The sequence below is a fragment of the Orbicella faveolata genome, unplaced genomic scaffold (genome assembly GCF_042242905.1).
Source record: "Orbicella faveolata isolate gen_17 unplaced genomic scaffold, um_ofav_v1 contig_4, whole genome shotgun sequence".
In the NCBI taxonomy this organism is placed as follows: domain Eukaryota; kingdom Metazoa; phylum Cnidaria; class Anthozoa; order Scleractinia; family Merulinidae; genus Orbicella; species Orbicella faveolata.
This window is the reverse complement of record NW_028301569.1, coordinates 1659546-1682500: the sequence shown is the minus strand read 5'-3', so window position 1 is coordinate 1682500 and position 22955 is coordinate 1659546. Positions and strand designations below refer to the sequence as shown.

The 22955-nt window shown below is 37.9% G+C and overlaps 1 protein-coding gene across 1 annotated transcript in view; it reads right to left on the bottom strand.

Annotated features, from left to right (window-relative positions):
• The window catches only part of LOC110052202 (protein polybromo-1-like), a 218513-nt gene that overhangs the window by 149870 nt on the left and 45688 nt on the right, over positions 1-22955 (bottom strand). The window contains exons 7-11 of the mRNA XM_020758318.2: positions 18858-19021; positions 13488-13556; positions 12200-12298; positions 11639-11727; positions 1866-1993 (exon numbers count right to left, since the gene is read on the bottom strand). Coding sequence (XP_020613977.2) covers positions 1866-1993; positions 11639-11727; positions 12200-12298; positions 13488-13556; positions 18858-19021 — 549 coding nt within the window. The remainder of the gene's footprint in view (positions 1-1865; positions 1994-11638; positions 11728-12199; positions 12299-13487; positions 13557-18857; positions 19022-22955) is intronic.

Below are 22955 nucleotides of genomic sequence, written 5' to 3'. Positions count from 1 at the left end.
AAATACCGCAGTACGGAGCGCTGACCAGTATCGAGCCATCAATGTATCGTTCTCTTGTGAACAATCGTGGTCACGTTAAAATTTGCTGTTGTTAATGTGTTAATCCGTCTTTCATGGCGAAGAATGTAGAGAATTTGAATCCTTTGATCGTTTTCAATGACACAAACTCGCTAACTTAACTGCAAGCCAGGAACAAAAGTCGGACCACTAGTCCAGGTAAACTTGGACGAAAGTGAAATTCTTAATAAGGTCTTTTTGAAGGCCTGCTTCACCTCAAAATTCATCCAAAAAAGTCTGCATACAAGCCTAAGTGGCCCATCAGGCCGGAGCTTATCCCAGTTTTCGTAGCATGAAGTGACTAGGAGTATTTCTACTCCTCCCTGGATGAGATGCTAGTCCATCGCAGGGTTACCCCAAGCACTAAGTTTGCCGGTACCCATTTATACACCTGGGTGGAGAGAGGCACTGTGAGAGTAAAGTGCCTTGCCCAAGAACACAACACAATGGCCCTGGCCAGGGCTCGAACCTGGACCGCTCGATCCGGAGACAAGCGCACTAACCATGAGGCCACCGTGCCTCCCTAAAAAATTCATCCAAAGTGACATCAAATTCAGTGATCGATGGACAAGCAGACATCTTGTTTACCTAGTGCCAGGTCTCCACTTGGCCAGTCCCCTCAGCTGTTATCACATTCGCCACGTTCTTGTCCACCTGCCATGATGGATAGTATATTATTCGCAACAATTCCTCTTTATTTCACCCTTGTAAATAAGAGATGGAGACATGCGACTGCACTTGAGCATGTTGGAAGCGCTAAGAAACGGGATTAGGGAAGGAAAAGTGCAGAGATGTTCGGATGGCAAGTGCAAAAGGGAGAGACATGACTGCCACGGGCCAAAGGATTCTTACGCAAACTGAGCCGAAATGAGATGCTCTTATTTAAGCTTATACCGTACTTCCACTGTAAGAGACTGGCCTGAATAGTTCGAAAATAGCTTTGAACCTTCGACAGTAACATCGCAAGGTTGCGCAGAGCCTGGGTTCATTGTGGCTGCACCGCGAGTACTTTCGCAAGTAGCATTTCTTGTTCAATAAAAACAGGTTGGCAAACAGGCCATTTGAGCTTGTGGGCTTTGAGACTGTAACAAACAAAGTGATATCAGCTTTCTCTGGACATAAGCAAGGTAAGTTTGTGAGAAAAGGCTTTGAGATATTTTTATCAATCACAATGATATTAACGTTTTTATCACGCAGTCCTTGTTTTGCTCTGGCTTAATTCATCTTACTACTGGGAATTGATGGGAAACTTAAGGAACAGAGCGAATTTTTGCTAGGAAGTTTGAAGGAAAATTCGAGGAGAGCAAATTTTCACTTGAAAAATCAGGCCAAATTATCAGTAGACACAAATTACTGCTCCAAAATTCTTGTCGACTAAAACAATGGTAGCGGGAAAATTTATTGAATTTTCTTCGCACTTTTGAGGTGAACAAAACTTCGCCATTTTTTATCAAAAAGCCCTGAAATTCACGAATTTCATCGAATTACACTCTCATTACTTTTGCACAATACTGTAGATAGGAAAGATGCGATTTTTGTCATAGTACCACTTTAAGATTATTCAAACTCAGAACAGAAGGCCAAACAGTACACAGAAAATCTCACCGCAGAGTAACTCAGATGAAAATTCTCGTTTATCTTGGATTAGCTTAATCTGCCTTTGAAAAAACCTAGCCCAGGAGCTCTGCTTTTAGGCTTGGCTAAATCTATATATTATCACTCTTAACCCTACTCTAACATGTATAATCATGGTTAATTAAAAATATTTTCTCACAAACGGCTAGAAGCCTGAAAAATAATAGACTGACCATGTAAACTGTCTTCTGGATATTGTTCTTCTTCTTCAGGCATTTCTGACTCTTCTTCCCTAAAATCTTCAGTCTCGTCTAGCAATGCTGTCACAGAGATGCTCATTTTACCTGCACTTCTACGTGCTCTTCATATAGTACAAGAAAAAAAAAAATATATACAATTATTATTTATAGAATTATAGTCTGACAACAACATATTGAGCTACGTTGCCAGATTTTAATTTGAAAGCTAAGAGCTCAGAGCTCAAAAAGTCTACATTTTCAGGGTTTTTCCCCAATGTAAATCTTTCATGAACAAGATCTTTTAGATCTTATAACCGCACTTTTAAAATTGAACTGTTTTGTTAATACTACAGTCAAAATGTAGTGCACATTCCAAAACAATCCTTGATGATTCATTGATTACTGTAAACACATCACTTGATCAACACAAACTGTGTTATTGCACCACCACTCTTAGCCTTTGTGAAATCTATGATGATGTACTAGTCTTAATCTGGAAGTTCTCTCAGGATATGCCCATGAAACGAGTATCACGCTATTAATAATGCTTTCAATAAACAGCTTTCTTCCTGAAAAGTCAAAATTTAATTTGTTTGTGCTTTGAAGTAGTCACATGAGTCACACAATCCGAGGGTTTACGCTACCCACAGCTACTTTTAGAATGGTTGTGTTTTTTCCCCTAGCACTGACTTAAACGCTGCAAGTTCTGGCAAGCTCTTGTTTACATCAGCAAATATTTAATTTTTCTTCAAATCTCTTAACTCACTACAAGGAAACAGCCAAAGAATTCACCTCATTTGCCGAAACCCACAAGAAACACTTGCAAAATTGCAAATAAATTAATGACCGTTGCTTCTGCCAAAATAAGCTTGCAAAGTAAACACGATCTTATTTGTCACGTAGCGAAAGTGAAAGCTGCAACGTCAGTGCATTCCATGGCTGACGTAATACCTTTCTTTAGTGTAATTATTATTCCCTTCAAATCCTTGGGGACGCTTCGATAAAACCAAAAGAAAATATATTTTACACACAATAAAGAAAACAATATCTGTAACATTGTCCGTGTATTAATGTTTCAACAGCTTTTGGCAAATAAACTTCACAGGTTGCATGATTCAAAATTTGGCCAAGAGGAAGTTTGGGTCTTGTCAGCAACAAAACTAAAAAAAAAAAAAAATCCCGTGCAGAGCAAGAACCGTGCTCAGCCCATGGCCACACAGTTGATCAGTCATTTTCACAAAATATATATATATATGGTTGACAAAGCAAAAGACTGCATTATGTAGCTAAATCATTCTTAGCTTGAAAATTTTCCACTTTTAAAAAGAAATATTCTGGAGAAAAGATTGCTTCTCATACAAGAATTAATCAAAAACAAGAAGATCTTTTAGATCTTATGACCACGCTTCTAAAATTTAACTGTTTTCTAAGCACCACAATTTCAACGCAGTGCATATTCCAAAGATTCATTGATTACTGTAGACACCACATCACTTGATCAACACAAACTGCATTACTGCACAATCGCCTTTAGCCTTTGTGAAATCTTAAATTTAATTGTTTTTTTTCTATGAGTTAAGGGCTAGCAAAGTAGTCACACGAGTCACAGAATTCAAGAATTACGTTATCCACAGCTATCTTTAGTACGGTGGTTATTTGCCTATTTGTACCAATGACGTAATCCTTACGCGTTCTGATACATTCTTTGCTTGGCTTGCAAATATTTGATTTTCCTTCCAAACTTTGAACTCACTTCAATAAAACAGCACGACAATTCACTTCCCTTGTCTAAAAATATGAAAAATACTCGGAAAACTAAAAAGACTGTCGCTCCAGCAAAATAAATTTGCAAAGTAAACGCCATCTTATTTGTCACGTAGCAAAAGTGAAAGGTGCAACATCAGCGCATTCCATGGCTGTCATAAAACCTTTTTTAGCGTATTTATTATTCCCTTCGAATCCAACGCTTTGATAAAACCAAAAGAAAATATATTTTACACATGATAAAGAAAACAATATCCATAACATTGTCAGTGCATTAATGTTTCAACAGCTTTTGGTGAATAAACATCACAGTTTAAATGATTCAAAATTTGGCCGAGAGGAAGTTTGGGTCTGGTCACCGACAAAACTAAAAAATAAATAAACCCCGTGCAGAACATGAACCATGCTTGGCCCATGGCTGTGCGGTTCAAAAAAAAGCAAGTTAACAATCTTTAACCAAACAAACTTGAAACATAGATCAGTAAAAAAATTTCAAGTTAAAAAATCCCTTCAAAGAATATTCATACAAGTAGTAGGTGGTAAATTGAATAGATACCACCAAATTACAAGGACTTAAGCGCGCCTCACCGGCTCAGAAGCTTCGCCAGTAAGCCAGGCTTAAGTACACATAATTTCCCAGTATCTATTCAATTCACCACCTACTACTCAAGTCACACACAGTGCAAAATTCTCATTTGAACATTTTGCGGAATACATGCAAACAGGAATCGAAGAGATGTATGTTGCACACGAGGACGTGGAAGAGAGTGAGGAAAGAGGGAGAGGGAGGTGGTTTATCAGAAAGGCTTTTGGAAAGAGGTTGGGGGAAAATCACACTCCTTCTGTCATGGCAAAAGTTTAGACAACATTTAAACTCAGCTTTCTATATTGATTACAGCTGTGCATATGTAATAGTGAACATCGAAACCAGACTGAAAATGTTTCTTTATAAACAGCAAAGGGGTTCACCTTAGATAAACACTTTTGCTGCAGCAGAAAGATGGTTAAATGATCAGGAGAATAAACGATTGAATATTGATAACATTGAGCGGCCTAACACCAAATAGGTGTTTGTAAAGTTCTCCAACATTGAAGTAAAGATTGCACTTGACAATCAACCAATGTTAGGCACAGGGCTGTTGCCAGACTGGCTTTGTAACCTTGCACAGGGCATGCGTCAAAAATGGTTTCACTGGATACTTTTGACAACTTGTGCCTCTGGCACTGCATTGCTGTTTTCTCAGGGGGCACGCCCTGATCGGAGTAAACGAGAGAGCTTGCAAAGAGTTACTTCAAACTCAGTGCAATGCCAATCAACATCCCAAGAACTTCACTTGATGAGCTGGATAAGGTCGAAAGACATCTTAATCATGAATTACAGCTTTCAGATTGGTTACGCGTCAGAGTCTATGAGCCTGAGCGCCAGAAAAACAATGAGATTCTATGGCATCTCGGAAAGAATCCTTCTGACAAGCTGAAGAACATAACGACAATCTGAATTTATGATGGGCACGCATTTTTGATCAAATATACAAATAAACTGGCTAAAACATATGTATGCACCCTTGCCAAGCACGCTTCACACAAGCCTGTAATCTTCAGAGACACACAACAACATGTGCACAAGGAAGAACAATTATCGATTGCCCAAACGAGCATGTCAAAGTTCCGCAGAGAGCTTATGAGAGAGCTTTCTATGGCAAAGCCCATAGAACAAAAACTGACTTCTTGTAGTCTAGTAGAACAAATATTGCTTGACTTTTCTGTGTGTCAATCAATCAGTCAATCAATCAATCAATCAATCAATCAATCAATCAAGTTAATTTTTTTCAAATATGAATGCATGGGAGCCGACTAAAGAAACCTTTACAGGCTTTTATAAATATTTCCTCCCCCTTTAAACGACCTTAATTACAAATATCAAATAAGTGCCTGTTTACAAGGAGAGAGGGTTATCCTAGCAAGCAGATTACCCTAGCACTTGCACATTTACCCTTTTTTTCTTTGTAGTGTGTACAAGGCAGCCAGGGTTACCCGGGCAGGCGGGTTAACTTTTTGCCTTGTAACCACTCCTACTCTTTTCCACACCCTTCTCAGTGTAACCGCGCATGAAATTGTCCTGGGTTGTAGGGTTACCCTGCCTGTGAAATTTTGCTTGTAAATCGGGCTATCTTTTGCCATCCAGCTAGGGTTAGCCCGCTTGCTAGGGTAACTCCCTCCTTGTAAAATGGCCCTAAATTTGGTATCAGGGATAAGCAAGTAATGACAGCTGTGTATTACATTAGTACTAATTAAGTTGCAATAAGCAAAAATTACTCTGATGGTAAAAACTATTTAATCTGTTTTTTAAATATATTTATTGAGACAGACTGTTTTACTTCATGTGGAACAGTGTTCCATTTATCAATTACTTTTACAATGGTTATGAATTAGAGTGTTTTCTATACAGATATCGCTGAAATACAGTGGGAGTGATTTTGACCTAAGACTGAGACAGAAAGTGCTAACAAGAAAATCGCTCATTTGTTTAACATCTAATAAATTCAGTTTTTGAAAAAAGTGTACAGAAGGGATCTTTACATGATGAAAATGGCAAAGATGATTGGACAATGCATCATTGACTATCAACTCCACTTTTAAAAACACAGTTCTCTAACTGATGCAGAATTGGACAACGCTAATAAAAAAATAACAGTTATGTCAGTACGATTCTTCCATTGTCAGATTTGGGATTCCAATACTTGCATTACATTCATGTGAATACTGGTGAACACATATTGCTTTGGCAAAATTTATACGCGAGGCTGAATGCCAGCCCCTATAAAGTGGCCACTTGGCATTTACCCAATGACGGCTGCTAATTAGTGGTTCCTTATATTTCGTTTCTGCTATATGAATGGTTTACTTTACCCTACTGAACCTGGGCATGGTAATTCACAGTGTGAAGCATAACATCACATTTCTTTCATTGAAAATATGCAAATTGCCAACATTCATATCAAGCAACATGCAGAAAGTTCTAGGGACTAACAACCCACAGGCCATAGGTTTAACTCCCAATAACTATGGAAGAAACTCAGATATAATTTCTGGGTACTGGTACACCAATATTTCATTATGTAAGTTATATGCCTGTGGCACAAGCTGAAAAAACACTAAGACAGAATCCACCAGAAGTTTGAGCAACAAGTGGACAAAAACTTTGTACCAAGATTATTTACATATTGCAAACTTCTGTATGGCTGTTTTAAGTATCTTCTAAAAAACAAAACATTTTTAGCAACATCAAATGTTGAAAACAAATGTTGAACTTCATACAAAACAGTTGAAAGTACTGGTGAAATGAAACTGATGATGAAATTTTATCCACAGGAGTTAGCACAATCTCTCTGAACTTTGAAATTCATTTTCTCTCATTCCCATGGGAAATTGCTCTCGGTGTTATTTCAGGGCACTATTTATATCTTAAGTTAACAGAAAATGTAAAAAAGGTTAGTGATTTAAAATACTTAAAATTTTTCTGGTACCAGATTTTTGTCTACTAAAATCTGAAATTCCTCCATTTTTGATCGAATTAATTATTTTATCTCTAATATTTACACTAAAACACACATGATAAAACCTTGGGTAACAAATAACACCTGGTCAATTTAAGTCATGCCACTTTGTAAGCTCTAGGAAATAGCAATCAGCCTCATCTATAACATTTTGCCAAACCACTTATATTCACTGGAGTGCACATGAATCGAATGTAACACAAGCATTGCATTGGAATACCAAATACCTATGACAATGGAAGAATCGTACTTACATATCATCACCTAATTCTGTGTCGGTCAGAGAACTGTATTTTCGGGTATCTTTCAAGGTGGAGTTGATATTCACTGATACATCATCGGATCGATATTCGTTTGCTATACAAACACAGAAAAGTCAAGTAATATTTGTTCTGCAGTACGATGATTCTAGGAATATTTGCATTGAGTTGTCATCACCACCACCAACACGGTGTGTTACTAGCTAGTTATTAGATATCCAGTACCATTTCCGTTTTCATGAAAACGATCATTCACGCAATTCATGACAAATTCTATGCTGTAGCGTAGGTAGCTCTCCAAAGACTCCTTTTAAAGTTGGCGAAGAGCAACTTATGGAGAAATACTTTGTGTATAAGCGCATGGAATGAAGTAACAATTCATGTAATGTACATCGAATTATAGCTTCTCTGAGTGGATGAGTTAAAATGATGAAACGACATAACAAAATGATGAAACTCCATGACGAAACTACCAAAACAGCAAAACGACAAACGACGACAAACCAATGTGGTCAGTGATGAGTCGAACTCGTAAAACGATGAGTCGTTTGCACCATCAGTCGTAGCCATTGTGAAATCTCCAATGAAGTAATGTTCTTAATCTGGAACTTTCTTTGGGATATGTATGGGCATGAACAATACGAACACTACAATAATAACACTATTAAAAGTCACGATTAAATTTCATTGGTTTTTCAACAAGCAAAGGGCTAGCAAAGTAGTCACACAAGTCACATAATTCAAAGATTATGTTATCCACAGCTATCTTTAGTATGGTGCATATTTCCCTACCAATGATGTAATCCTTGCACGTTCTGACACGTTCTTTGCTTGGCTTGCAAATATCTAATTTTCCTTCCGATCTATGAACTCGCTGCGATGAAAGAGCCAAAGAATTTACTTCATTTGCCTAAAACCACAAGAAATACTCACACTTGCAAATAAATTAATGACCGTCGCTTCTAGCGAAATAAGCTTGCAAAGTAACATGATCTTATTTGTCACGTGACGAAAGTGAAAGATGCAATGTCATCGCATTCAACGGCTGATGTAATACCTTTTTTACCGTATTTATTATTCCCTTCAAATCCAACGCTTCAATAAAACCAAAAGAAAATATATTTTACCCACAACAAAGAAAAAAATATCAATAAAATTGTCCATGTATTAATGTTTCAACAGCTTTTGGCAAATAAATATCACACATTGCGTGATTCAAAATTTGGCTGAGAGGGAGTTTGGGTCTGGTCACCGACAAAATGAAAAAAAACAACAACAACATGAACTGCGCTCAGCCCATGGCCGTGTGGTTAACAAGTTTGAAAGATTATAAGAACGAGGCACAATTGGAAGTACAAACAAATAAACCCAATTCTGTGCTAAAAATAACAAGATCGGAACCAACCTCGAAAAACAAATTTCAGTTAGTCACGCTTTGGCCAGGTTGATTGGCACCGGGCCAACATTAGGTGTGTTAACTTATGTCAAAAAGCTAAACAGCCCATCCACTTACTTCATTCATTGTGATCTAATCAACAACACCAAAAACCTTTTAAATGGAAAAAAAATGGATGTTTTGGCTAAATTTGAAATGAAAGGCTTGCCTTGTGAAAAAGTAAGCTATCATCCTTCCCCACAAGAATTTTTGCATGACTGCTCAACAGGCGAGTTTATAAATAGCATTACTCTTAGCGTCAAAGATGAAGATGGCGAACTCTTTGATTTCAAGGGCTTGACTCTGGAATTTGAACTAGAAATAAATTAAATTCCTTGTCATACAACGTCGTCGGCAAATGTTTTGCCGTTCACTCCTCCTGAAGCTTCGCCACGGCCTGTCTTCTCCCAACTGCAGCACGACTTTCGGTTGCAGAAAATCAACGAGATATCAACCGCTCTGAACAACAAGGTCGCCCACTATCAAGTGGTTGCCAAAAAGTATAAAGAAGCAAAAAAAGTAGTTAACTGGAGTTCTGGCAACTCTAGTATTCTTTCAGCAGCATTTTCAAGCGCGAGCTCTGTCCATGGTTGGCCTGCCAGCCACAATTCCATTAGGTGGCGTTGGCGGCTGTTTCACTTTGATTTCTTCAGGTCTGATAATCGGTAGCAAAAAACTTGATTCAAAGATTAAGAAGCATCAAGAAATTGTCACGCATGCCATAGCAAAAAGTGAAACAGTTGACTGGCTTCTTTCCAAAGCATTGGCTGATAACCAGGTCTCTGAAGCGGAGTTCCAGTTAGTTATGACTGAATTTTCACAGTATAATGTTCTATGAGGGCTAAACTGACATGTCAGCCATCTCACCCCGGAGTTGAAAAAAATTTAATTAAAAAAGAAATCCAAAGCGAGATACAAAAAGAGTTTCAGAAAAAAATAAACACCCTTGCCGAAGGTTCGAATTAACATTTGAAAACACACGGTTTCATTTGCATATTAAAAAAACAAGATTGTCACTTTCCACTTAATTGCATTTCTTGTGAATGAATATTTGACACCAGAGTGGCAGAGCAATGCTCGCAATATTACTCGAGAAGTGGTTGAGTGCCTCAACGAACAATCATACAATTCCTCCTTGATTGAAAAAAGATTGTATTCCCAAAGGTGATGACATGACATGTCATGATTCCTATATTTAATGGTGAAACATTCTTATTGTTCTTTTGACCAATAAAAAAGCTGCCATTTTTGTGCCATCTGACAAAAAAAATGTGGCAGATTGTGCCATCTCGCTCATTACGTGGCAGATTTTGCCCTGTGGCTGAAAAAGTGGCAGATTTTGCCCACACAAAATTGACCTCTGCTTTATTTTCAGTGAACTTTCTCTAACCACTTGGCAGAAACCATGATGGAAAAGGTCAGAAACAAGAAAAGAGCCACAAACTAACCTCATATCCTCGTGAAATTCTGGCATTCGATCGATACTGGGCAAAACACAAATCAACTTATTTTTTGCTTTCTTCTGTCTGCATCACTCCGGCACTTCGTGTAGCATCAAAAAAGAGGCTGCACCCTCAATACTCATTAATTTTTGTAACATTGAGGCTGCGGCGCAATTTTAGCGTCAAAACTTGTCTGTAATGGCAGCTGACATAAATATAAAGACGCTTTGACCAAGAAGAGCTTGGCAAATAGACCGTGACCAAAACAATGTCACATGTGGTTTTTTTTTTTAGAAGAAATTCAGCAAGCTGCTGTGGATTCAATCATTTCATGGCCTCAACAATATCGTCTGGCAAAAATAATGATTTTTTATCATCTTTCGGAAAACCAAAATGCCATCACTGCTCTTCTCCCCTTTCTCTATTCTTGCGAATTTTGGATTTGTTTTGGCTTTGATCTATCAGCCCACTTCTACTGCATCCCCTACACAGGTAGCTCGCAAATATTCAAATCGATATAGACTGCCCTCCTCTTTTGTTCTGGGCACCCGTTTTTTTCACTATAAATTGTCGTTTTGCTTAACATTTTGCCGCATTCTGGACATTCTTCTTTTGGAATTTTTTGTTTCTAACCTTTTACAATGGTATTTTCTATGTTTGTGAACACTGTGACATTGCATGAACATTTTCCTGCAGGCTTCACAGTGATAATCATGTAAAGACCAAATGCTTGGTGACTTTTTAAACATTTTACCGTCAATAGAAAGATATTTTTTTTCTCCCTCCTCTTCACAGCATGTCCGTCCTTCGTGGTTTATTGCTTCAGCGATGCTTTTTTAACAGATTCTCTTTGATTCCCGTTTACGTGTATAATTTCCGCAAATGTTTGAAAGAGAATTTTGCACTGCGTGTGACTCGAGTAGTAGGTGGTGAATTGAATAGATACTGGGAAATTATGTTCACTTAAGCCCAGCTTGCCAGCAAAGCTTCTGAGCCAGCGAGGTGCGCTTAAGTACTTGTAATTTGCTGGTATCTATTCAATTCATCACCTACTACTATATAATAATTATATGGCATAATTATGTGAAAGTTTGTGAATCAATTCTAAGTGAGGTTTAACTAAGTGCAGTGTATAGAATATCATGTACATGTAGTTATTGGAAATGGTTCTTCAAAATATTTTACATTCATGTGTCCTGTAAATTGAACAAACATACTACTTGAGTTAAAGAACAGTAGCTGTTATAATGAAGAACAATTGAGTGATCTGAATGAATCTATTCATTAATGAAGTGATTATTGAGATTACTTCAATCTTTTGCTTGACTTGGCACCCATCATTGTGTGATCTATTTCTGCCTTCTTTGTCTGGATTGTTTTCTTAATGGCTGTGGCATCCTAGACACAACAACAAAGAAAGCTATCAGTAATCACAAATTCTGAAACCAGGAAAAACATACCTGTATCACTTGATTTTAAATACCACGATTAAGGCAACAAAAGCACCACAGGGACTTAAAAGCTGCCATTGTTTTTTTTTTTTTTTTTGGTGATGATGATAATGATGATGATATTAAGCAACTTCTGGGTTGCTATAACTTCAAATAACCACTCCTAAAGTGTGACTAAACCATTCATTGTTTGTAAAACACAAATTTTAAATTTAAGTTATCTTGGTGGATATACTGTATAACTGTTGAAGTTAATGGGGTAATTAAAATTAAATATTGTTTTATATTTTACTAGAGTGCAAAGTCCAAGTTTAAAATTGGAGCAAACCAGGCAATAACACTGCTTTAGTCACTGCATTAAATTACACAGATATTAAATAAATATTCTTTATGGCAATTATTCCGTTTATCACTCAAACCTTATAGACTTGGGACCCTGGCTCATTAAAGGCATGGGCATTCTTCACCATTAGCAATAAATCTTTTTCAGCATCTTCCAAGGACAAGTACTGGTTATTCTAAGAACAACATGGTGTTGAATAAGGTTGAGCATGATAGCATGAATGGTCAAAGGGAGCTTTTTTGCTAATGGCTGAAGTCAAAAGCTTTTCTTGTCATTGTTGTTATATATTAGGCATTGTACCTTCCACTGGTCTAATTGCTGTTCCGAATCATGTTGCTCAAAAGAATCATCTACATCTCAGTAATTGCAATCAGCTGAAGCTGATACCGTGATAATATTATTGTAGGTCCTCACCCTTCATTATTCTGGATATCACAAAAAATCTCAACAAATAACTGTTGTTATTCACTCAAACCTGTTTTAAGTAGATAATGTTAGAATTCTGAGCCTGTCTCCAGTTATTAGAGGTTTAACTTTAAATATTTTGTTCCAAAGAACCTAGAAACATATTAAACTTCATACAAATAATTAGTGGTAAAATTTAAAAACGATCTCTGGCAGAAACGATTAAAAACTTACATGCTTTTGACTGCCTGAACTACAGTCTTTGACAGGCAAAATGGGAATGACAAGAAGCTTTCAACACCAGAAAAAAAAACATTTCAGGAATGTAAAAACAGCAGCCAAAGCCTCGAGGATTGCAAATCATGCCTGGTCACACAATCACGCTATTGACTTTGAAAATGCTTCTATCATTGATAGAGGTGGTTTTAGAACAAGAAGGACGCTGGAAGCATGGCATACCAAACTGACTCCCAATGCAGACAACAATTCGTGTCCACTACCTGGACAATATAGCATTCTTTTTAATAAGCATTCAAAATAATTATTCACATTTTTATTATTTCACAGTTTCACACATTGTTATTCATTTTTTTTCTTTTTCTTGGCTTCTCATCATTCACATTTTAACCGTCAAAGACTATAGTTCAGGCAGTCAAAAGCTTGTAATTTTTTAATCGTTTTTAAAATTTTACCATCTTTTATCACGACTGCGGCCCTTCAGTATTTTCACAAATAATTATTGTTAGTCAAACCAATTTTGTCTTAATGCTAAATGGAGACAGCATTCATTGATTGGTGGTGACACAGTTTGCCAGCACGTTTCTAAACACCTCAAAGTTCTTCAAAATGTCTCTGCTGAATCTTTCCTGTGATTGGGTATGTGATAAACTTGTTTTAATTTTATTTGTTTATTTGTTTGTTTGTTTTATGAAGTAAATGTACATGAAGATATAACTTACCCTGAGCTTGGTGCAAATTGTTTTTAAGTCTATAGGTTCCTTAATGATTTCATAGTATTCTGGATAAAGCTGTTGAGAAAGAAATTACAAGTAACAAGTTGAAAAAGTTGCAGGTGATCAATGGACACATGAAAAATAATGTTTATTTAAACATGTCTTAAAGTTTAACGATTGTGGTGTTGGGTGTACAATCAAATACTAGTAAATACTCTGAACAATTAAATATGTTTAATGTAGAGTGGGCTCTAGTCTTCATAAATGCACTGAATTATCTTTAAAAAATGTTCACTAATAGAGCAGCCTAACAGTTTTTCTTTGAGAAATTTGTCATGTTCTTAGCTATCAAGCTATACCGTGCCCGGAATAGGACTGTGTTTCAGGGTTTTTTTGTTAGTACGCTGGAATAACGTACCAGTTAAGTGACATTCTCTCGAGCGAAATAAGCAGTTTTACTGAAACTAAAGTTTGAGAGACAACAGTGCAGTGAAAAGCTCGATGAAATTGATGCAAGAAGCATAAGAAAGTCTCTCTAAGACAGACTCATAGCTTTCAACAAGGAAAGCTACAGCTATCTCTGGCGAAGCCGGACAAAGATAAATATGACACCCGTGATAACAAGCAGCATAACTTGCAACAGTAAATCAAACAGCCGGGCCCGGCGTAATAACACAAAATGCAAGTAACCAACATGCTCACGGAATATTTCAAACTTTGTCCCTCTAGAGCTAATATTTAGAGAGCTTAAAACATATCTTGCAATCAAATGAGCCAAAAAAAGTAGCACGTGGCCAAAAACAGAGGTGTCAAACTCAACAAATTACACGCGGATAACAGCGGAAACCACGCAGACTTATGACCTCTGACGGCTCTACTCTGGTGAAATGTCCTCCTAAAAACAGGATTATTGCTTAGCGAAATATTCAAAGATCCCCCTATCGTACAATACAAAAGGGGCAGATCCTCAAAGATATACTAGTTCGAGCAAAACTCTCAAAGCGGCTATTACACGTGGATAGGAGTTGTGTAGGCCTGCCAACCCATTGTTACAACAGTGCAGTGAATGGCTACAAATACGGACCCTTGAATATAAGGGCCGCACGAACGTACTAATTCTATATGAAAGGGAATTGAAGAACATACTGCCCGTACGAACGTACTAATTCTATATGAAAGGGAATTGAAGAACATACTGCCGTACGAACGTACTAACTCCATATGAAAGGGAATTGAAGAACCTAAGAGCCGCACGAACGTACTAACTCCATATGAAAGGGAAATGAAGAACGTAAGAGCCGTACGAACGTACTAACTCCATATGAAAGGGAATTGTAGAACGTAAGGGCCGTACGAACGTACTAACTCCATATGAAAGGGAAATGAAGAACGTAAGGGCCGTACGAACGTACTAACTCCATATGAAAGAGAATTGAAGAACGTAAGGGCCGTACGAACGTACTAACTCCATATGAAAGGGAATTGAAGAACGTAAGGGCCGTACGAACGTACTAACTCCATATGAAAGGGAATTGAAGAACGTAAGGGCCGTACGAACGTACTAACTCCATATGGAAGGGAAGTGAAGAACGTAAGGGCCGTACGAACGTACTAACTCCATATGAAAGGGAATTGAAGAACGTAAGGGCCGTACGAACGTACTAACTCCATATGAAAGGGAATTGAAGAACGTAAGGGCCGTACGAACGTACTAACTCCATATGAAAGGGAATTGAAGAACGTAAGGGCCGTACGAACGTACTAACTCTATATGAAAGGGAATTGAAGAACGTAAGGTCCGTACGAACGTACTAACTCCATATGAAAGGGAATTGAAGAACGTAAGGGCCGTACGAACGTACTAACTCCATATGAAAGGGAATTGAAGAACGTAAGGGCCGTACGAACGTACTAACTCCATATGAAAGGAAATTGAAGAACGTAAGGGCCGTACGAACATACTAACTCCATATGGAAGGGAAGTGACGAACGTAAGGGCCGTACAAACGTACTAACTCCATATGAAAGAGAATTGAAGAACGTAAGGGCCGTGGGTTGAAAGCTATTTACTGCGCTTATAGTGTCATTAGTTACAGTGTACATCTTGCATGTTTACTAATGGACGGCCAAACTGAATCCCGAATCTGGTAAACCTTGACTCCAGATACTCCACTCGTGACAATAGGCATAGATTTGGCACTGGTACCGCCTCTTTTGCTATAGATCGGGGAATGTCTAATAATCCGATCAAATAGCTCGATGGAAGTCAAATTCCTTTCTCACTTATTTTAGAGTAACCTCAATATCGACATCCGTGCATATAGCTAGCGGGGGAAGTTATGCCTGAGTCACAAAACGTAATGGTTCTGATTAGCAAGGGCAGCAGATCAATCACTTTTCCATGCCTTATGTTCATAAGTGTCAATTTAATGCAGCTTTAATTTTTACATTAAAGGTCATTTTCGCTAACGTTTTAGCGTTTTCACCTAAGCTGAATGACGATTCAATTCTACTTAATAACAAAATTATTATATACAGTAAATGTGAGACATTCGTATAATGAAGCCTGTCTGTTTTGGAAATTAGTATAACATGCCTTCAGATTACCGCGTAGATATCAAGGAAGATATGAAATCGTAATTCACACTTAATTCTCCTGACTATATACCATTCATCTGAATTGATCCAAAAGCGCAGGGAACCTTAGATTATACCAAAAAGTTAACATTTTTCCACCATTCAATAACAGGTTTAATTCAGGGAAAAAGAAATGTTTTATATGGGTTTTCTATTCATTCACGTTAAAGACTATTTAAATGATAACGTTTTCACGTTATAACGCCAGATGATAATATTATTAAGTGTAAAACAATGTATTTGAATAGTAGGTTTTACCCAACAATGTGAGGTGTAGTTTAAGGTTAAACTTTGCGGAGTGAAAGCATGCCACTCGACCTCCACCGGACAGTGTCCGTTGTCCGTAGTAACTGGTGTTCGTATTAAATTTAGAAAAGGATACATGCGCTGATCGACTCGGAACAAAGCAAATTGTCCGTAATAAGTTCCAAAGCATCAGTTGTTAGAAATTGGTGTGGAACTTTGATTTCTTGGCGATATCATCGGTCAATTGTTTAGTAGACATACCTTGAATGTATCAAGGCGAGGAATAGCTAACACCTAATAAAGCCACTTTCGGGTGATCATGTTATTACTATTTCTAATACTGTTACTATTATCATTGATCGCTTTGACGTTTTATTCATGTCAAAAAAAAGTGACAAGTCAACTGACATGAAATGAGATTTTCACCGACTGCAGAGCCACAAATATCCAGAGGTACGCACAATTCTACAAATTCCCCTCCTCCCTCCAAAATCTTTGTACTAGAAACGCTAGTACGTAAGTACGGCAAAAACAACGTATATTAAAAGCCGTGAAGTTCGCAAGTACGTTAGTACGGACAATTGTAAAATGAGCTCGTACCTTAGAAACGCTAGTACGTAAGTACGGCAAAAACAATGTATATTAAAAGCCGTGTAGTTCGTAAGTACGTTAGTACGGACAATTGTAAAATGAGCTCGTACCTTAGAAACGCTAGTACGTAAGTACGGCAAAAACAACGTATATTAAGCCATCAAGTTAGAAAGTCGTTAGTAAGTATTAAAGCTCGTCCCTTTTATGTTCTTCAATTCCCTTTCATATGGAGTTAGTACGTTCGTACGGCCCTTAAACGTTCTTCAATTCCCTTTCATATGGAGTTAGTACGTTCGTACGGCCCTTACGTTCTTCAATTCCCTTTCATATAGAGTTAGTACGTTCGTACGGCCCTTACGTTCTTCAGTTCCCTTTCATATGGAGTTAGTACGTTCGTACGGCCCTTATGTTCTTCAATTTCCTTTCATAAGGAGTTGCCACATTTGTACGGCCGTTACCCATAAATTAAAGACAACTAAAAGACACTGAGCTAGAAGACAATCCGTTAGTACAGAAAGTACGTGTACTAAGAGAAAAAAACGAGAACGTCGGTCCTAAAGTGGGCAGCATTTGTATCAAGCAGTTACTTCATATATGTTATTGAACTAGTTTGAGGTCTGTAAAAGAAAAATATTGCTTGAGTTCTTTTTTGCAAGCTTAATGCATAGACTTGCAAACAAAAGAACAAGACCAATATTCTCCAATAAGGACCAAACAAGCTAGTTCATTAAAGTATTTATTATAATGGCTCTTTTTAATCTGCTGATAAATTGATGCATCTTCACAATCCATCCTCAGTAGACACACACCCAAAAGATAAGCTTTTATTTACATTTCTCACATTAATGTTTTAGTGTACATTTAACTGAAATTGTAATAATCGCACTGCTGAATAATCAGTGACACGAGTAATCAATAGGCCACATTGGTCATCAATTACCCACTGATCATTGTCAATACTTAATGAGAAATCAACTGATTACCTTTTGATTACTCATCGAGGTCACTGATCATTGATAAGTTATGTCTGGTTTTAAGTGAAGAAACCACAACACAATGAAGTCAGGGGAGGACATAAATGGAACACACTTGAACAGTGAAAACTTGAACAGTGCTCCACGAGCAAAGAGCTACTTGATGACAAGAGTAATTTTGTTGTCCTAAAGTTTGTGTCTCATTATTTTGCTAGCCCCTCAGATCACAATCTTAAATTTGGATAGAACATTGATGGCAGATAACATTTGAAAACTTCAAGTTTATTCGGCTAAGGAATTGTAAGACATTTTATTTGGTATAGATCATTTTCATGTGAAATCCAAAACAAAAGAGCCACAAAAGTTTTTATCCTCATCAGGCATCATCATCATCAGTTCTCGAGGCACCAGCAGGTGCATGAGGCCCTCATCAGGCATAAGGGGATCTAAATTTATATCTGTTAACAACTATTCAGCTCAATAGCATGTTTAGTTTGGAAACCAGCGTATTTTGAAATTCGGAGTTATGGCGGTGCGTGACATAAAGCTACGATCATGTTTGCTAAAAAATATACACTTATCTGAGTCATGATTTTAACCATGTTAGGAATTGAAGTATTAGAAAAAGTGCTTGTGTCAATGTTTGTTGGTTCAGTTCAGATAATCAGTCAACTAGATAGCCAAAGTAAGTTCCAGATATTTCCAATATTTTCCAGCCAACATATTGGTGGACCATACTGGACTCTGTAAATTTGCGCAAAACATTTCAACGAATATTTGGGAAAACGCAGAAACCTAAAACTTGGAGAAGTGTCCTCTTTACTTATATCCTGTAACATTACAATTTCTTGACTTTATCCACTGAATAGTTTTTAATTTATTTTTTTGTTGCATGACAGTGAAAACGATCTATACTAACAATACTCACACTCTCGGGCGGTAATTTTTTGAAAAGATGGCAGATAACACGTCCATGGCTGTCTTTCATTTCCAACACTGCACTTACAAGTTCCCCGCAGTACACAAGAATATTTGCAGAAGAGTCACCTTCTTCATCATCTCGTGTGGATGTAGATTCATTATCATCATCATCTAAAAAATACAGAAGTTGACACCACAAGTTGCTTTTAATGAGATAGTCAACTGCATTCCTTAAGCAATAGATAAATGCGTGATTGTATAACTAAATGGCTTTATTTAAGTTTTGATGTATGTTGCACCACTATGGTAACTCAGTAGAATTACAGCACTGGAAGTAGAGAAGCAATATTTTGAAATAGAACAAAACCATGTCACTTAACAATCCTAATGGGTTGAAACTGACCAACCGACTATTTCTAATGCACAGCCAAAGAGAGAATGAGAGATGCTGTGGGAACATAAGCCAAAAGCATTTCCAAAGCTTTCTCCAGTTCTCCCAAATTCTCAAGGGTGTTCTATTTAACAATTAGACTATGGGTTTAAGATTTATATTCAACAATTAGATTATGAACTTGAGATTTCTAATAAATGATAGTTAATGAGGGAGTAGCCCAAGTCAACTACCTTAGAATTGGAAAAGTTATTACCTCCCCCTCCCACAAAAAAAAATCAAAGGCCCTTTGGACTGTCTTGTGTTGTTAATGCTGCTGTGTTGAATCAAGAAAATCGATAAATTATAAAAAATCAATTGAAATTAATAAATTGCACCAGAATTTATAAAGTGATACTCTGTGAGTATTTATTTTTGAATTAATCTTATTGATTTCATTGAAGTTATCAATTTTATTGGTGCAAAATGTCTCCAATTATTGTAGGGCAGTGAAACATCAGAAAATGAACAGATTTACTCTGGTTCAGTTCCTTTAGGATTATCCGTATCAGGATCAGTGATCCGAAATCACTAGGATCACAGTGCCTCTGAAGAAGCAGTTTTTTAGTTGTGGATATGCGAAACATATAAACAACTATCAAAATTTAAGGAATCAGTAAAAAGCAATCTTGATAAAGATTATTAGTTACATGATCAGTTATCTGTATTCAAATCACTTTAAACTGCAGTTGTGTCATTTCCCTGATGATCTGGTAAATTAGTATTTCATTAAATTGTCTCACTTTTCTAAGCCTTTTATATGATATGTTAATGTATATAATGTTATTGTGTGTTATTAGTTGTGATAGCTATAAAATTGTGTGCTTCTCTTAAAGATGTATTAATATTTTATACTTTTATATAAATTTAAGTATTTCAGACTTCCCTTGTAGTTAAGTTGTAGCTGTAAGTGCCTATGGAGGAGACAATCAGTCTAAAAAGAGGAACAGTTGATCTAGAATCTTTGACCATATAAAGCATAATTATAATCTTGCTGGTTGAGAACCAGTGCCAAAAAAAAAAAAACAGTATGTACCAGACCATTTTTCTTAAGCCTACGTAAATACCTTAGTAAGTGACTTCCCCTGCATAATGTTAAATTAGATTGCAATTTCTTAAATTTAGAGTCAAGTTACTAAACAAATCACTAATTGCATTATATTAGACTACCTTATCAAGCACTACAATGCCATTACCTTTATCAGGTCTTAGGATAATGATGTCTCTTTTATTTCAGTTTCTTCAGTATTTTAAGTTTCTTTAAGTCAAGTATTTAGTGACGTGTTTGCCAAATGCTGGATTTCACTTCTTACTTCATTGGCTTTGCTCTTGTCTGAGAGATGTCTTTAAAGATCTTGGTGAAGAAGTTCAAATGTTGTGAAAATGTGACTGTTTCGATGCCATGGTTTAAAGGACTAGTGAGACAATCTCAGATAGTGCAGAGTGTAATGCATAGCTAGAACGCAGTACTTGACACAGTTCCTATATAACCCCTGCCATTCACTCCTGGTTTGTACTGACCTCGCTAGTAAGCTAGGGATTTTGATGAGTCGTAATCTTAGCAGTGTGTATGTTTGATGTGTGTATTTTCATTCACAGTCCAAGAATAAGTGATGTTAATATTGTTAATATAGTTTAATGTAGCCGGCACGTGCTAGCATCATATTACATTGTACATTCGCTTATCACTGTTTTAGTTCGATCGTTCAGCTGTTTGTGTTTTACTGCTCTCTTCGACTTGTAACTGTGCGTTTCAACCAATGTCTTCGAAAAACAAATCCAAACGCAAGAATAAGTGCTCCGGTTGGGGAACACCGAAAGATCAACATGATTTTGCAGCCATGGGAAAATACTGCGAAGGACCCGAAGAACGAAATCCTGATAGCGACGGCAACATGGATGAAAAGTCGCCCGTCGGAGAGGAGAAAACACTCGCTCCTGATCCTGGCAATAAGCAAAACGCCTTGCTCCAAGCCATACGAACTTTGTCGAGCCAAGTTGAAGCCCTGCAGCTCAAGCAGCAAACACTACATGACACTGTAACAGAATTGAAAACAACCAAGGATAAAATTGGGGTGGTGCCTCAACACACAAACCATCCGCTTGCGCCGACAACAATGACAATAACTCCTCCATTCAGAAGGAACAGCAACCTTCATCTGGCCCACACAGTGGCTCTGGCCAACCAATTTCAGGTACCGTACTTAAAGCCGTAAAAGCTGGCGCTTATGCTGATTTTCTCAATCTCCTTCCACCATGTGGCGATGTTATCTCTGGAACCGGCGATCGGAAAGCAAGCATGACACAGAATGTAACTATCGAATCGTTCAACTCGTGGCTCAAAGCGTGGGGCGTTTATGAGGTGCTCGTGATGGATGTCACACCACTTCGCTACAAGGAACTTGCCCGCTGTCAGGACGTGATTCAAAAAGCGAATAGGAAATTCATGTGGAGCGCCGTTTACAATTATGACGTTCAATTTTGCCTCAGCTTAACTCTAAATACCTCTGCACACTTCAACACCGTTAACACGACGTTGTACACGACAATCCTCGACTCGTCCGCTGTCAGGAAGGAAGGCGTCTCTTGCCAGCGTTGTAAATCACCAAATCATTTGTGGTTTACAAGCAACAGCAAAGAAGGCTGCAACTTGTTCCAGCGCAATTCTTGCCAACAAGGAACTGAGTGCAAGTGTGCCCACGTTTGCAAGGCTTTGCGGGAGGAGCACTCTCTGGCCGATTGTAAATATGTTACCGGACATTAATTCACACTTCAATATTGATACCTGGATGGACTGCTTATCACGCTACCCTGATCAAACGCTTGCAAATGATTTATTACACAACATTTGTTCTGGAGTAAACATCGGTTTCTCCGGAAACCGTTCCAGTCAGATCTATGATAACCATTTACCAGCAACAACAAACCCCAAGGCGGTGGCAAGAGAGCTGGAACGCAAACTCTCTCTTAATCGTAAGATTGGTCCTTACACCGCCCTTTGCTAACTTTGTCGGATTGCTGATGGGAGCTATTCCTAAAAAGCGCTCGATGCCCACAAAATGGCGCATAATTCACGATTTATCATGGCCCACCACTCACTCTGTCAACGATGGCATTCCCAAAGAACTGTTTTCCTGTACCTATGACACACTTGACCGCGCGATTTCACAACTTAAACTCCGTGGACAAGGCGCATTAATGAGTAAACTCGATTTATCTGATGCCTTTCGTCACATTTTAGTGCGTCGCGAAGACTGGGAGCTCCTTGGCTCCACATGGCAAATTGATATTAATGGCACACCCACCACTGCTTACTTTGTCGATGCCTTTTTGCCGTTCGGATTGCGCAGCTCGCCCGCGCTCTTCCTCAAGTACGTGGATATCTTATCGTTCACCATGCACAACCGTGGGGCCAGCCCCATTTGGAACTATCTGGACGACTTCTGGACCTGCGGTCCCCCTGCCCCAGACCCCCTCTGCCAAACCAATTTAGATGTCATGCATGCAAAGACTGTTGTGCCATGTACTACCCTGGAACTACTGGGTATCGAACTCGATAGCATTACTCAAGAGGCGCGCATTTCACAGACCCGTCTGGATGAGACTCTCAATTTACTTCAGATGTGGCAAACCAAAGCCTCCTGCACAAAGAGACAGCTCCAGTCCCTCATTGGA